General features: G+C 42.2%; 3 protein-coding genes across 5 annotated transcripts; 1 reads left to right on the top strand and 2 right to left on the bottom strand.

Moving 5' to 3' along the window:
* The first annotated feature begins 2 nt into the window (after nt 1-2).
* LOC135332204 (ubiquitin-like protein 7) lies at nt 3-3,686 on the top strand. 2 transcript variants are annotated; one of them, XM_064527571.1, is made up of 10 exons: nt 3-242; nt 347-454; nt 507-592; nt 711-792; nt 868-925; nt 1,037-1,217; nt 1,415-1,629; nt 1,834-2,017; nt 2,197-2,244; nt 3,462-3,686. In XM_064527571.1, exons 1-10 carry the CDS (start codon nt 107-109, stop codon nt 3,570-3,572), a joined length of 1,209 nt encoding a protein of 402 aa, XP_064383641.1. In that variant the 5' UTR covers nt 3-106; the 3' UTR covers nt 3,573-3,686. The 2 variants fall into 2 exon arrangements, with proteins under 2 accessions (XP_064383641.1, XP_064383642.1); XM_064527572.1 differs by having other exon boundaries at nt 4-242; nt 519-592.
* A 3,825-nt stretch (nt 3,687-7,511) lies between these two features.
* On the bottom strand, nt 7,512-14,013 carry LOC135331333 (uncharacterized). Of its 2 annotated transcripts, none has more exons than XM_064526454.1 (18): nt 13,976-14,013; nt 13,803-13,920; nt 13,556-13,746; nt 11,387-11,461; nt 10,665-10,769; nt 10,536-10,617; nt 9,875-10,118; nt 9,572-9,639; nt 9,424-9,522; nt 9,229-9,363; nt 9,061-9,182; nt 8,877-9,008; nt 8,721-8,825; nt 8,497-8,604; nt 8,349-8,444; nt 8,139-8,205; nt 8,001-8,083; nt 7,512-7,804 (listed from the first exon to the last, which is right to left on the bottom strand). In XM_064526454.1, the coding sequence occupies exons 1-18, from the start codon at nt 13,985-13,987 to the stop codon at nt 7,679-7,681; spliced, it is 1,968 nt and encodes a 655-aa protein (XP_064382524.1). In that variant the 5' UTR covers nt 13,988-14,013; the 3' UTR covers nt 7,512-7,678. The 2 variants fall into 2 exon arrangements, with proteins under 2 accessions (XP_064382524.1, XP_064382526.1); XM_064526456.1 differs by having other exon boundaries at nt 7,893-8,083.
* A 90-nt stretch (nt 14,014-14,103) lies between these two features.
* LOC135331340 (dnaJ homolog subfamily B member 14-like) lies at nt 14,104-17,124 on the bottom strand. The gene is made up of 10 exons (XM_064526463.1): nt 16,982-17,124; nt 16,698-16,839; nt 16,361-16,526; nt 15,914-16,059; nt 15,465-15,626; nt 15,131-15,225; nt 14,667-14,815; nt 14,552-14,606; nt 14,364-14,493; nt 14,104-14,312 (listed from the first exon to the last, which is right to left on the bottom strand). Exons 2-10 carry the CDS (start codon nt 16,831-16,833, stop codon nt 14,236-14,238), a joined length of 1,116 nt encoding a protein of 371 aa, XP_064382533.1. The 5' UTR covers nt 16,834-16,839; nt 16,982-17,124; the 3' UTR covers nt 14,104-14,235.
* Between the last annotated feature and the right edge of the window lie 19 nt (nt 17,125-17,143).

Below are 17,143 nucleotides of genomic sequence, written 5' to 3' on the forward strand. Positions count from 1 at the left end.
ATGTCACTTGGCGATTTATACCTCTCCAATTCCAAGATAATAGATATAGATACAAATATCTCAGTTATTCTACTGTCTCCTCTGTACAGTAACTGACTAGCTGAAAATGTCCCTTGTTTATTTGAAGCAATTGAGGGACAAAGAAAGAAAAGAACTTCCAATCGAGACATGGGAGGGCTTGACAGTGAAGGAACTGAGAGAGACTGCTTCCAGGACTTTGGCCATTCCTCTGGACGTGTTCAGTGAGCTTATTTAACTTAATATATACTTATTATTGATATTATTGCGTTAACTACATATTCAGGCAAACACATATCCTCGTTCACGCACATACGCATGCACACAGCCTTGATATTCAATGGCCGGGTCCTCAAGTTGAATAACTCGATATCCTACTACAAAATTACTAATAGTTGTACGATATTCTACACAAGAAAAGTCACCAAAGCCTCAGGTATGGAATTGGCTATACTTTATAGTGGTTCTCTTTTCACTATAATTATAAGTCTTTAATGCAGCTCCCCTACCAGAAGTGCAAGAGCACAGCTCCAGCTTCAACTCTCTGATCACCAATAGGCGAATGCTTACAGTGGTGGGCATGTTCCTGCATTGTATGCATGCACTTCATAATTATATGAGAATTTTGTCAGCTCTCAGTACAGAATACTCTGTCTGATGCATTATAATAATGATAATCTCTCACTTACTAGATTGGCCGCATATTAAGCAACCCTTCGTTGCTACAAGCCATGCTTGTTGGAACTCCTCTTGAAGGCAACCAAGCTCTGACCGGCGAGTGGGGGGGGGGGGGAGGGGGGGTATTAGCACTCAATGTTATATGGATTACGCATACCTCTCCCTCTGCAGATGCTCTTACTAGTCCGGCGCTACTGGCTAGTCTCTCTGATCCAGACACCATTGAAGAGTGAGTGAAGCCTGCATACATGATGTTGTCATGTATTAGTGAAGTACATACAGTATGGAGTGACACAGACTGTTAATCCTCCTCCCCCTCCCCACACACACACAAATTTAGGTACCTTAGAGAGAATCCTCACATGGCTGCATTGATGGAGAACATGCTGCGTGTTTATCAGAACTTTGACACGAGTGGCGAGGGTGTGGATGGGGCAGATGGCGAGGGTACAGATGGGGTGGGGCAGGAAAACATGGACGATGGACGAGAGGAACAAATAAGAATGGCTCAGCAAGAAGAGGTGGCTATGTATAATTGAAATTTGGGTTTGGGCCATTTTACAGAGGTGGTCTTTGTGTATTAAAGAGCAGTTTATTTGAGAACACCTTTATATGTTTAGTTCGCTTTTCCTCATCGGTAGTCATAGAGGGATCCTTGCTGTACTTACTTATAGTATGTACACAAACAACTCTGCATACATCAATATTTGCTGTGCAGATGTTTGAGCACTCTCAAGCAATTCACGCCCATCAGCGTCAGGCACAGGTGACCACTTCTGCTCAAGGCAACCAACCCTCAATGTCACAGCCTAGTACACAGAGACAGAACAGCAGGGGAGCCATCACACAGGACCTGCTAACCTCAGCTCTGGCTGGTGCCATGAGTGGTTCCCCTCAGCCCTCACCTCTGTCCAGCCTGGACATCTCAAACAGGTGGCTCTTCAAATTGTGTAGTGAAGTAAATAAATAAATAAAATTACGTATACTATGCCAGCAATGCTTTCAGTGCACTGTGAAGTGCACTTAGTTTTCTCACATGAAGCTAATTAAACCAATTGTACTCTGTATAAATACTTTCAGTAATGTGGGTAGATTTTGATACAGCTTTCATATGCTCATGATGCCACACACACACAGTGGTCCCCCGAGTCTTTCGTCCTATCCAAGCCATCCTACTACTCAACCAGTCCAAGCAAGCAGTAACGGTGGGAGGTCGGAACAAGTTGGCAGTATTAGCAGACAGAACAACATCACTAGCAACATCCTACAACAAGCCCTCGCTTCTGCCGTCGGCAATATCTCTACAACCTCTAACTCTCAGGTTTGTGGGTGCAATGTGTAGTAGAGGCCATTCATGTGTGAGTGAACGTACAAGCCTCCAACCTCTACATGTAGCTAGTAGTATTTACGATTACATGGGGTGTATTGACCTGGCCACATGCAGGCTGAATGCATGATTAAGACAATGCACCTTAAAAACTCCTACTTGTATCAATGTAGCGTGAAGTGGAACGAAGGTTGACTCCACAAGAGAAGTATAGGGCACAGGTACGTACAGACCATGCACTCATTGCTGTGTATGTGTATAGCTTCACTAGGGCATTCTGAACAAGCAATAGCCTACTTTGTAATTTGCTAGTCTCGTTCCCAGGCCTTCTTTTTATCATAGATGCTGTGTACCGTATAGCGAGAAATGTTCGAGGCACTTAAATTTCGTGGAATGGCCTCTAAAAGCGTTTCGTTGAATAAATTTCGTGGGTTGACCACTAACCGGAAGCATTCCCAGGCCACCCCTTTAATATTTGCGCGTTAATATATACCCTATAGCGGGTTATTTTCGAGGCACTAAATGTTTGCGGATTGCTCAAACTAAATATTTTGCAGATTTAATTTTTGAGGATAGAGATTCAAATGACCACACCCCTACAGTAGAGAGGTTTCAATACCGGAAGTTATCCAGGCACTAAATTTTCGAGGTTTGAGGTCAATCCTCGAAAATCTCGAAAATAACGTACCAGCTATACTGTAGCAGATAATCCTAATGACGATATGTAGGATTGCTAACCCACGAAAACAGTGAAAATTATAAGCTATACAGTATCTCCATCAATAAAAGGTAGCAAAAGACGAAATGGGGCAGCAAAAAAATTAACGGGCGTACACGTAAAAAAAAAGGAAGGCCTGGTTTGGGAAATTGCGTGATCCACAAGGATTTTATGAGCGTAGGCCCACAATCGTGACGTAAGGTATTCTCCCAAGCAGTAATAGTTAATAAGACTAAGACACTGCCAAGGTACCAAGCTACTGGGTACCAGCGTGGCCAGCTCTGGTGGCAGTAGCTATCTGCTATGATTACTAATTAAGTTAGTTTAGGAGATCTACATTAGCATTTAGAAAGACACAAGAAAAACATAAACACACAACCTAGACTAGTAGTAGGTCTACATGTAGCTAGGTAGGTATAGCTAGCTTGTAAACTTCCAGTTCAAAGTCCATAATGGCCATGTCGGGCTTGCAGCCACACAACGTTTTATATTAGTCATAGATCTCTACATGGGTATCTCTACCTCTGGATGCCCATTTCACCCTTCTACTACCCTCACGCGACTTTGCGATACAGGCTCTTAACTCTACCTCTATTTCTTTTTTTATTCCGCCAAAATTAAACGATGGTGATAAAGAACAGAAAAAGGAGACCCTGTGTAGAGGCGATAAATGTGCTGTCATATTATAATACCCACTCTATATCTCTCTCCTGTGTACAGCTTGAGCAGCTGCACTTTATGGGTATACTGGACGATGCCCTGTCCATTCAAGCTCTGGATGCAGCCGGTGGTGACATTCAAGCTGCCCTCGAGATCATATACACTAGGTGAATTATGGTTCACAGACTATGCGTGCCCTGCCGCCTTACTTCAATAATTATGATTAATGCTAATGTTATCTGTATTATACATGTAACTTCATGATTCATTTGATTCATTCCATTATGACTATGCTATGCTTTACATATGTGATTACCGTAAGGTATTACATTGTCAGTAATGATAGGCAGGTCAACACAGTAGTTCGGAAAAACATACTCTTTGCTGTGATAATCATCCACCCAATCCTGAAGCTTTGGTTTTAAGAGTTCTCGATATTCTTGTGGCACTTGTTGCATAAGGTTTTCAGCAAACTGCTTAATTACATCCGTACTGTACAAGCTTCTAGGGTATAATCTGTGCACTGGGTTGTCTGCAAACACGTCCAAATGAAGTAATGCCTGTCCGGGGAACATTAGGTCAGTTTTTATTACGAGATAGACTTGAGAGAACCACCAACTAACATGGTCCATGGCCTCGTAGTAAGGCAAAAGATGGCAGATCACATTTCTGTGAAAGGAATTGAAAAGGGCATCAAACCATACATGGGGAAGAAATTTTGTGTTGTTAGGATAGTTACAAAACCCCCAATAGTATCTGTGAAATATACTTTCGGTCAAATGCCAAGATACAGCCAGAAGTGGTTGCACTTCAAGTACAGATCTCTCGTAGTCTCTCCAAGGATTGGCTCCTTGTTCTCTTAAATCACCATATCTCAAAACGACATCATCATCCAGAAATGTGTAATAAACATAATTCAGTTTTTGGGCCATTATGGTTTTAAACAGTAAATTTCTACCAGTAGTCCAAGTTGTCCTAGGATCGAATAAGTACTGAACGTGTGGCAGCGAAGTATTGTTACATTCCCTCTTGAAACTCAATACCAGTACGTTACATTGACAACTCCCAGCGTCTCCTAAAACTTCACGAGATGAAAGGTAGTCATTGAGACAGCTCTCTGTTTGAATCAAATAAGCAAACTTCTTGGAATTCTGGGGTTCTAATGAAACCTGACAAGAGTTACCTGAGGAGCTTAATAGGGTAGACTTTTGGAGCTGTTTGAGGCAGTCAGTCACAGTTGTTTTTGGAAGAAATATGATCCATGTGAATAGAAACAGGACTATGACCAAAGAGGCCAACAAAATTGACCCTCTGTTTAGCTTCATCCTCTTCAGTTCTATGCTCAGTGCAGTGCAATCATGTAGATCTAGTTATATACATGGGTGTAACCATGCAGGTCACACCCATCCATTGTTATCTGAAAAGTTTATCAGTTGCTTCACAAAACTGTATTATTAAACATCACTATAACACCTGAATAACTGCAAATTACAAATTAAGCATGCTGCCTGTGCCCACTAACTCCAACATCTCTATTCGACGACTTGACCAAAAAAAGCATTGGGAACAAGACCTACAAAAACATTTGCAATGTGAAAAATTGCTAGGATTGTTCGGGGGAAAGCACCAAAAAGCATAGAAACAAGAAAGCGGACGAGAGCATAACTCCAATCCGTTACAACATCATTCATATGCATGTACCGGTATATATATACAGCTAGTGTTGAGGTAGCCTCGATTCCAGGCCGATTAAATACGTATTTTAATCGGCCTTGAATCGAGCCCAGTGTTGAGGTAGATCTATAATTTTTGTTATTATTATAATTTATTAGCATCACAATTAATTGACATTAAACCTATTAGAAATTTTAAAAGAGATTATAATTATAGACTGCATGCACTTTCATTACATGTCATAATACTTCCATATGCATGTCAACATGCATGGTACAATGATCCCCACAAATAATTATCCAAAATCACTGTGTCTGTATTGACTATGCATGCATGTATACAATGTATAGGGAAGTAGGATTGGCCGAGAAAACCGCTTAATTACAATGGAACCTCTGTTAACAACCACCTCCGAATAAAGCAGCTGCTATATAACGGCCAGGCACCCAGGTCCCAAATGAACAGTTTGTGTACAAAACAACCTCTCAACAAAGACCACCTCTGTATAAAGGCCAAAACATTGTTCCCCAAAGGTGTCCGTTATAGAGGGGTTCCACTGTATCATAGAAAAACTACCAGCGAATCATGTTGTAACGAATTGGAGTTATGCTACTCGTCCGCTTTCTTGTTTCTATGGTTTTTGGTGCTTTCCCCCGGCCAATCCTAGCAATTATTTTTTCACATTGTTTGTGGGTCTTGGTATAAATACACATTTGGTGTCATTGAAGAAAAGACTCTACTTGTTCGATGATAAATTCTATCTGAGGGGTATTTGATATGATGAGAGAATGTAGTACGTGTCATGTCATATTGAGTTAGAGAATTGAGCAAATCACTGTAGACCAGGAAAAGCATAATTCAGGCCCAAGGATACTTCCTCGTGGAACCCCAGAAGATACTGGGAGTGTAGAGGTGAGCTAGTGGTGACCATTACTATTATGCATGTGACCATTACTATATGGATACCAATTACCATAGAGCTGTTAGGTACTTTTGAAACCATCACATGCATGCAGCCAGATCATTTTTTTAAGAAGTCTACTTGAGCTATAATTATAGGTACTCAATCAAAAGTATTTAGAAGTCAAGCTGGCATCTTTCTACAACATATAATAGGAAAGCCAAACGTTGCTGCAAACATGAATCATGCATGCATGTCTCAAGCAGCTAATAAACCCAAACACAAATATCTTATCCTGTAGGTCCAGAACCATTGAGATCGAGCAAAGTAGGGGAATTGGTCTATAGTTTGAGCTTTTGTCCCTGGACTTAAAAGATTGGGATATTTCCACTCTGTCGGGATTTTGCAGCTCATACCAAATCTCCCATGCAGGCTAAACAAAATATAATGCAACATGTTTTGAGTATATCCTATAGTACCTGTGATGCACATTTACACACACGAACCACGTACAAGTTTCTTTTCTCCAACAATACAGTCCTAATCTAGATATGTCACGAAGTAGATTGTCCCCCCCCCCCTCTCGGAACAAAATATATACTCTGGAGCAGTGTGCTCAACGCATGTGCATACAACAAAACATATAGTGCTGACCTAGTGCTGGAAAATACGAAATGGTTGGAACACTTCTATGCAGAGAGTACCGTATAACGGGTTTCTAGGGTCTAAATGTTCGTGGATTAAGCATGTACGTATGAATTTATTATCGCCATGCATGCATGCTGCAAAACGCTGCTATTCCGCGAAAACCATTCCAACAGTCTTTCCGCAAAGTTTATACCCTCGAAATATACCTGTGGTATAGCAAAGACTTAATTTACACCTGTGGTAGCAAAGACTTAAATGCAGGAAGAACATAGTACGTACCGCTTCAATCAGTGAGCTAGGGCACTCCGCTACGGAAGTGTCTAGGGGGGGGGGGGCAAGATACTCCGGAGTAACGTGTACAAACTCTAGGGGGGATACCTTACACAAAACGGGGGGGGGGGGGGGCAAGTTACTCTGGAACAAAGTGTCTGGGGTATACACCCTGCTCCGGAGTAATGTGTCCGGAGGGCAATCTACTGCGGGTGACAGATCTAGATCCCTTGCAGCCATGATTAGTAATTTATGCCTCTATAAATTATTATATAGAGACGTGTCGTAATCTCCCCGAGCAGTAGGAGCCTAGAGATATGAGTGTGTGTAAGTGCATGTGTGGAATGAGACGGGTAGCTAATTAACAATGGATTAGACTAACCATAGTCTATTTGCGTTGAGTTCGGCCCCGGAAGTTATGTGGTTGACAAGTAAAAATGTATGGCAGGGACTTCTACATGGAAAAATGCTGAGTGGAGCTATGTAGATAGGAATCCAATGGTAATCTAACCCTAACCCTAACCTTAACCAATTATAAATGGCAATGAAGAAGTATGATAAGGTTGTGACAACTTTATAAAGATCGAACTCAACATAAATGGACGATTATACTGATATTTCTGTCAAGCAAAAAAGCAGTATAATACTCCCATCTCATGTATGCAGCCAACAGGGCACAAAGAACAGTGATGTAATTAACCTCGTTTCTATTTTGTTTCAGCAAAAACAACTAGAATTAAACGCAAGCAGCAACCATTTTTCAAAGCTAACAACAGTAGTAAGTTCAGTTAGCTGGTACCACAGTGATGTGAGTTACTGCAACATAAGAGCTGTGTCTGTAGCCAGTGTAGGTACCTTGCAGCCACGCTGGGTAGTAGCGCACCTCGTACTCTCCCGGAGTAGTAGGGGCCTGCATAAAGACATGAGTGTGTGGTAACTGTATGGTCATGTACATGTATTATATACACGTACACTTAAATGGAGACTTGACGGCTTACATGTAAATGTCTAGTATTCTACAAGGTCAGTGTGCTTCGTGGTTTCAATTCTATCAGTCTGTTTCCAAAGTGAGATAGAGATCTACCCGAGGAGTGGGGGTAAGTTACCTTGATCTGACACTCTCCCTGTGTCGCAGCCTGTCTGTTTGTGGCCCTAGAGACATCAGTTTTGCCATACAGTGGGTACAAACCTACAGAGAGGTGTAGTAACACAGTGACACATACATCACACAGATAATTATGAACCTATTTTGTCATTCTTGGAAGCTCTTGGTAGACTCCAGCTCACAGTGAAACTGCTGTTGACCATCACCTGCAAAGCACAACAAAATGACTAATTCACTAATTAATTCAGTAGAAACCCTCTTAACAGCCACCCCCTGAAGAAAGAACATATTATAGACCCAAATTAACAGTTGTTTGTGTGTGTACAAAGATATCCTATCAAAAACTCACCTCTGAAGAGCCAGTAGTTAGAGTAACTGTAGACCAGTCTTCAGCGGGAAGCATGTACACTGCCTCAGCCTTGGAGGTGGGTGTCACTATGACCACCTGCAGATACCGATACTGTGAAGTCAGGGCTAGTGCAGAGTATTGCATATACCTTGATCCCACAGGTGATGCCGTCATCCACCAAAGCGAAGGCTTGTACACTGGAGCCCTTGTTTTCCTTCTTCAGCTCCGTAAGCTCTACCTCCTTCACACTGGAACTCTGTATTAACAGTGACCATTAGATGATAATAACTAATTGACATAGAATAGTGCACAATGTACAGTTGCGTATAACATGGCTCCCAAAAGTGGCTAGAACTGACAGTGATGTCGTACCTGTGACTGAAATGCAGCCATGTTCAAGTTGCTCTCCCTCAGGAAGAACGAAGTGCTGCCCTGATCATTTGGTGCTGGTCGGTAGACCATCATGCCATTGTCATCCTACAGGAAATCAAAAACAGCTACACAATCTGTAAAAGAGGTGGGGCTTACATAGTAGATGGATACGTCACTTCTTGTGAAAGAGTCAACATCATCGGCACACAGATAAAATAGCAGCGGTTTGCCTTTGGCCCAGTTCTTCGCGCGTAACTCATATGTCGGAAAGCTCAATGGGCAATTGCCCTATAGAATATGCTACTTAATAGCTGTTTTTAGTTCGTACTTACGAGCGAACCTGCTCCAACCTGAGAGACGCTCTCCTGCCTAGCTCGTCCACACAGGTCACCCTGAAGTGAAGCGGCTGTGGCAGGGAGTGATGCGCACGCTCCCTGGAGGCCCAGCTGTCTGGTTCAGGACCTGTACACAAACTAGTAGAGAGCATTGAAGGAGCTGCTCCACTCACCGTCTATGGCAATGGCCAGTTTGAAAACCATCGACAGTGGGGCGGCTGCATCTACCAGTAAGTCCACAGTCTCAAGAAACCGCTCTCCCTCAGCAGGCTTAATCCACAGGTCCTCACAGCGTGTCCACTGCCCATCTGAGAGGTAAAACTACCATGATACTAGACCTCGGCACGTTTATGTACATGCACACTCACCTTTGTTTAAATACTCTCCATAGACTTGTGTGATAACCACTGAATCTGGCAGCCCATTACTGAGTCTGATGCCCATTGTAAACAGATTGTTCCACTTCCCTGTGGAGTACAGCACACCAGTGTGACACATTGCTCATGGGAGACTTACCGATGGCTGTTCTGTTGCTGGAGTTCACAGTTACTGGGGCACTTTGCTTCAGCTCCAGAGCAAACATGCTGCAATAATTGTATTACATATATATACACAAGTACATGTACGTGTATACATAATAAAACTGTGTAAGTGCTACAAGAGTTATAAAAATTAATTGTGCCACTGTAGAAACAGCTACATTTAATTGCAACACTGTGCACCTTGTACTGACTAAAATCGCCCAAAAATTTGAGCTCACAGAATCTGTTTGAATATACTGTACTGACAAAACTATAACAATGTAAGCACCTCACTCACTCGTCATTGGTGACAGAAGGATAGTCGTTCTTCCTGCCTTTTGAGTAGTCCTGCCCTGGGTCTAACACTGGACCCTCTTTCACCGTCTCACTCTCCATGGAGTTATCACGCCTTGTTGCCGGGGAACTAGGGTCTGACACTGTCTCAATTGAGCCTGGTCTAAAGGTCTCTCCCGAGAGCACCAGTTGCAGTCTCTTTACTAATGCACTCTTATTGCTTGCTGCTTTCAAAGACACAGTGATGGCTAATGTGTGTGTGTGTGTGGGGGGGGGGGAGGTGCAGTAGGTTTGGTAAAACTCAGTGTGTGTAGCAAATCTCCTACAATCTCAGTAAATCACCTATATACGGTACATGTACAATACCTTAAGGTGACATATTTTCACAGGTAGATTTGTCTGCGATTTCACTGTTTAGCTTATTTTGCTGGTATTAAATTCTGCTCAAGTTGTTTTGTTATTCATAACGTTTCTAATTACTCACAAGTGATTTCATTGCATTTTCCACGAGTACACATTTTGGCTCTCATTCGCAGAAATAGCAGAAATTAATACACGCGAAAATAATTATGTCACCTTAATGGCATTAAACTAACATCCAAACAATGGACAGCCTACACACAAAGTCGTTGTGCACTCATTAGAGGCTCTGTAATATAATGTACTTTTAGCGATCTGGGCCTCTGTATGTAATTCAGTTTTGCAGCTCCAACCAGCAGGGTCCACATGATCAACCACCATCATTCGCTATGGGGGGAGGGGGATAATAGGGGTATACTAGAGGTGTGTCCCACCTTGACCTGCCGTAGCTCAGCCATGCTCCACTCAGCACACGCCACTGGCTGTACTCGAGTTGACCCCACCACCACAAACACCTTTCCCTCTGCAGAAATCCCAACCTTAAAAAGGAAAGTAATGGTAGCTCTTAGTGAATGAAACCCGTAAAACCTGGTTAATCAGGTACTGTACTGATAGCAGCACTGTTTACAATGTTATGGTAAACCTTTTGCCCATAAATAATCATAAGTATAATGATTTTTGTGAAACCATGATTGCACAAACTAGTAGTCAAATTAAACTCTCAAAAACACTTTTAGCTCTGTGTTCTTGCTCTTATACGATGTTTCTTAATTACCATTCCGGAGGGCAGCTCGAAGCGTTTTCTTCTAACAAAATAAGAATATGTATTTAAAATGGCACAAGGAAAACAGCCTTCTGTAAGCTTTCAGTAAATTTGTTTTAATATCTCTTCGAGCCGCCCTGCATAATATAGTGAAGCTACAGTACACTGTACATAAACTATCTAGTAAAACTGTCTATTTGAACAATGAAATGATGACTACTGCGTTTAAGCTGGACCTCCAGCTCATTCTAGCGGTCACTAGATCTGAATAATTAATGAGCGAACGGTTGACCATAACCTTATTATCCAGGGAAAGAACCATGGCTATTATATAAAATGCTAAGAATTGTTAACAGAGTTGTGCTTATAATTATAGTAATTATGTTCACTCACTTCAGCCCATTCGCAACTGTCCGTGACTAAGTCTCTCACATCCATTGTCAGCCACAGCTCACGAGCACCTTTTGACTGCCACACACAGCAAATTAGATCAAATACACAAAACTTAGTGCATACAAAAATTCTTTACTGGGTAAATTGTATGTGCATCAATAAAACCATAGATAGAAGAGGAAGAGGGATTGGTAACGGAAGCAGTGCAAGTGATGATTTTACATTGAATCTGCAGTAAAGCCTCGAAAACTATTCACATTACGCCCTGAGGCTATTTTTCCGTAAATAAGAAAGTTGTGTTTCCTCGAGACATCATCTTTTTCAGCAATTTATAACATGCCCAGTCTGTGAGCCACGTGTAGTGCTTGCTAATGACTGACCACACCCAGTAAAAAGGGATATTCCAGTAGAGTTATAAGCATACTGCTGGTCTTCTATTGTTAAACGTGTAAGCGTGCTGGTTGTAACTAGTCTCACGGAACTAGACAGAGCTGTGTTGACCACGCCTGTTGTCCCACTAAAACGAAACAGTAGCCAATAATGGGCGTGGCATCTAACTCTGTCCCTAACCCTAACCCAACCTAGCTCATTATTGCCCTTCGTTTCCCGTTGTTTCGTTTTAGTGGGACTACACGCGCCACAAATATAGTGGCGCTGTAAGTGGCTGATAAGTGTTTGTAGTAAGTTCAGGGTTCTCCCCAGAAAGTTTTGTCAGAGTAGCGTTGTGCAGCGTGTGGAGCCAAAAAAGATCAAAAATCACTCCTAATGCATTTCATGATAACTGTCAACAATCTATTTTTGAATCTTGTTTAGCATGGCATCATGGTCTTCTGGGCACTGAAGTTCATCTTCTGAGGAGTTTAGGGGGTGCTTCCCTAGTGAAAACCTGCAGCTTAAACTTGGAAAGAGAACAGTGACAGAAGCTTTGTCTGCTTCTCGATCTATTAATAATCTGCCACGTGGTGTAAGTAGCCCCACCTACAAAATATAACTAGGGATACACTAGGGTGCAACCTCGCTACGCATATTCATCACTCTGATCAGATAATGTTGGGTGTGTGTCAGAGGTAGCTGGGCAGAGCTAGAATGATTGTAGGTAATGATAGAAATGTCACGAATCGTCAATTTAATAACCGCTTGAAAAAGGGCCTTCTGAGCTGTAGAATGGAGCTCAAGTGTCCTGTCCGTACAATCACTAACACGTCCTCCAACTTTGAAGTCGAACCGTTACAGTCTGCAGCAGTGAGAGCCACTAGTTCGATTGTGTCCGATGTCGTCGTCGTTTTTTTCTCCAAAATCTCAATGTGACCCGATTAGAGCTTCGCTTTGCTCGGAATAATTATTACTGGGCTCTTCAATTGAAGCAGCTAGTAGCTAGCAGCTGAGTTTAGTATAGCTAGCTAGCTATGAGCTAGCTGCTGATAGCTGCCTCAGAGTGGCGCTGCGCCACTCTAACACGCTTTAGGGAGAACCCTGAAGTTGTGAAACTGCACAGCTGCACCGCTAGCTAAAATAGATTTGACTGAGCATAATTATTTATTATTTGCTTGTGGTTTATATGCACTGTGTATAGAAATAGGCCATCAGCTTGGCTAGCCAAACCACGCCCATCTACAGCTTTGGCTTCTTGACACAGCCCTGTATTAAACCGTGGGTAAAGCAGATGTTACTTGAGGGTAATTTTGCTACCAATCCCTCTTCCTCTTCTATCTATCTATAATGAAACGCACGCACACATACACCGTCACGCACGCACACACACACACACACACACACACACACACACACACACACACACACACACACACACACACACACACACACACACACACACACACACACACACACACACACACACACACACACACACACACACACACACACACACACACACACACACACACACACACACACACACACACACACACACACACACACACACACACACACACACACACACACACACACACACACACACACACACACACACACACACACACACACACACACACACACACACACACACACACACACACACACACACACACACACACACACACACACACACACACACACACACACACACACACACACACACACACACACACACACACACACACACACACACACACACACACACACACACACACACACACACACACAAGTCACCAGGTCCATCATATGAAAGTAGTAGTGGGAGTAGGGGTAGTCCAAATGGTGCTGGCTGCGATGTTTACCCTTTGTACAGCCGAGAAGAGTCCTGGCCTTGTCTTGGTCTCCAGCAGACGCATTGCAACACGTGTATGTGGCCTTCCAGCCCCCGTACTTTAAAGTGCCAGTGTGGTGTTTGCAACCTCCCTCTAAAACGACGACCATAGGTACGTATTAAAGCATTACATTAGCTATACAAGTATACCTGCATTTTCAGACTGCTTGTATTCAGTGAGGCATTGCACGCAGGTTAGTATGGGCTCAGGTCCTGTTGGCTTGGCCGCCTGTTCGTCCTCCAAAGCACTCACTCGACCCTCCAGAGACTGAGCAGAAGCAGTTTTTAATCGGGTCTATATATAATTATTACAACCACTACACCTCTATTTTCATGAAGAGGTCCTCCACTAAGGATTTCCACTTCTTGCTCCATTAAATTTCAGAGTGATTATAAGGGGTCTAATTGGAAAAGATGGTCAAACAAACAAGCCCCCTTTTGGACACAGTAGACTACCATTGAATTTGGCGATCATTACCACAAACCAAATACAAAATAATGTAAGGTGAATCACAGATAGTATCTCTACTATCTATGGGTGAATACAACAATTGAAAGTGTCATAAAAACTAATGCACACAAACTATTTTCCAATCTTCTTTGACAGTTTTTTCCTAAGTTTTTCAAGCTTTTGGCAACTTTCAGGTTTTTCTTGTTTTCCTACATAAAGTATAATTACGTACAAAGTGCAGAACTTTTGATGCACCTCACCTCTTCTTCTCCGTGAGTATTTCTCACTATTACAATGGTGATTGAGATTCCATAAGTACTCATTTATCACCTCCTTCTCCACTGATGCTAACAGGTTTTCATTGGACACATACTCACGAGCAAATGATTTCTGCAATTAACAAACCAGTCAACATGAGTGCAATAAGCATGACTAATGTAATACTTACCTGTACAAAATACTGAATATTAAAGTCTTTGACATATCGTTTTATTGGATATGAGCTGAAGAGATTGAAACACATTAATCAACAAGTGTAATCAAAAAATTAAGTTGTTACTCACTTTGACTGATACAGTGAGAAACTTGCTGAAGGGAAAAATCCAGTCAATACGTTACCAAAGAGGACAACAATTAGAAGAATTACTATTGGCACTAGCTGACAAAGCATGGCCAAGCCACTGTCCGGCTCTTGACGGGAATGTGAATGTGACTGTTGTGTGTGTATAGGAGAGAGACATAATTATTATCAAAAATGTGTACCGACAGAGTAACTGTATATGTGCATTGTGGAGACGGTATATTGGATGGCTGCATAGCGTACTTAGTGTACCACTACACTATAATATATATACGTATCAGTTTACATAGCAATAATTCTACAGTTTGTTCAGATAGTTTTAATGGACCTTTTCGGCTATGAAGTACGTAGCAAATAACTATCTCAGTGTACAAATACAGTGCTTATTATAAGGAGACTATGGTACATGTGGAATGTACATGTAGTTGGTGTGTGTGTGTGACTCACCCCATGGCTGTGACCATATCTACTGTGACCTGTCCTTCGTCTGTACACTGTCCTACCAAACGGATCTCGATGGACAGAATACGATGGCCCAAAGCCTATAAAAAATAAAAATAACTGATACTCGTACTGTACAAGGCAATGCAGAAGACACCATCGCAGCTCTAGAGCTACTGTACATGTTCATTACTTCAATGTACAATTATAATTATTATGTGTAAAGTGCCCCCCTCCCCCAAAAGTCCAGTCCATAAGATACCTCTAGCTTAAAGCTCCTATATACCTTAAAACTCCTTTATAATAGCTAAAGAATCGATCTAGGGCTTATGATGTGTACCATTTCCAAAGAAAGAGTCTCCAAAGAACATTCTGAACATCTGATCAGCATCAATGTCTGGCTCAGCGTATGCATTGGTCGCCCTCAGCCCATCCTCTCCAAACCTGTCATAATCGTTTCTCTTGTCTTTGTCACTGAGAACTGCATACGCCTTGCTCACAGCTGCACAAGGAGGAGTATCTTTTTACAGTGTGCAATTTAGGTAATAGAGGAAAGGAGAGTTTGTAACTTAGGACTTTTACAGATCCCTAGAACCTTAATTCACACTGAAACAAAGTTTTATGGAAAAATTGAAAACCTTGTACATTACTAACTGAGAGAGGTACAGTACATAACATAATTATAAATCATGTAGGACTATTGAGTTCTGAAGTAGAGCTAGTGTGTTCACACTGTACTGAATAGCAACGACAATGTTAAAATGATGTACAGAGCAAGTGAAAACACACCTTTGAAAGCATCATCAGCTTTAGGAGCATTGTTCTTGTCGGGATGGAGCTGCAGTGCCAGGCGTTTGTACTGCTTCTTAATCTCAGCTTCAGTGGCAGTTTTAGGCACCTCCAGAATCTCATAGTAGTCATGGCAGACAAGCACTCTAGATTCAAGTCAGAAATTGAGCATGGGTCTATACCGTATAGCGGGAAATTTTCGCGGGTGCAAATTTTCGGTATTTGGCTTCAGAGCCCTCAGCATAAATTTTCGTGGGTTCTAATATTCGTGTTTCAATGCCAGTTTATCCCAGTTTTAATTTTCGCGTTAACTACTCTGCCCTCGAAAAACGCGAAATTTTGCAACTCAAGAAAATTTCCCGCTATACGGAGATCCTGGCTTCTATGTAAACAATTTCCTAGTGTACTTCAGTTATTACGTATAATATAGGGACTTTTTGGTCACACCTTTTCACAGCCTTGGCTTGCTCTGGAGTGTAGCTCTCTTTAGACGTTTTTGGTTCTTCTTCCTTGGGTTTACTGGATTCTTCCTTGGGAGGAGGAGTGGAGTCTGAGGGAGGGGCCGGCTTAGACGGGGTCGACCCTTCTGAGCTCTGTAGCTTGTTTAGAAATTCTGCAGGAAGTTTAGCACAAGCAGAAATGTGAAGTAGACTCAGAAACGATTGAGCATTACATTAGCGCCGTGCTGGGGTATGCTACATTGTAGATCTACTGTTTGTGCTATCTAAACCCATGTACTTGCTTCCAAGCAAAAGAAAACCATGGCAACGTCTACTGTACCCACCTTTAGTATATTCGGTCGGGCACAGTTTGAGTGACTTGCTTGCCAGCCTCTCCGCCTCCTCTGTCTTGCCCTCCTGTAGGGCCACCTTAGCCTTGCCCAGCCACTGAAGGGCAGCATTCTTATTGGCTGCCTCCATGGATATCTGTATAGAGGGGAAGTACAGTAATCACAAGCCGACAATTAAGCGTCTGATATTGCATCAGACTTTTAACACACACAATAATCATGTACCCCATGCCCGCGCCTAGTCACAGAAAATTGTCCAGGCATAAGAACATAATTACCTCTTATTAAGTGTCAGTCTAAGAATATAGCAAAGGCCTAGACTAGACGTATTGTTACAGTAGACACAGTATAGACGTAGCTTAGTTCTCTAGCTCTAGCTAGCTAGCTCTAGCTCTATGGATATGACTTTCTACTGCTTTCTTGAACTCTGAACCCAGTTA

The sequence above is a fragment of the Halichondria panicea genome, chromosome 2 (genome assembly GCF_963675165.1).
Source record: "Halichondria panicea chromosome 2, odHalPani1.1, whole genome shotgun sequence".
Classification (NCBI taxonomy): Eukaryota; Metazoa; Porifera; class Demospongiae; order Suberitida; family Halichondriidae; genus Halichondria; species Halichondria panicea.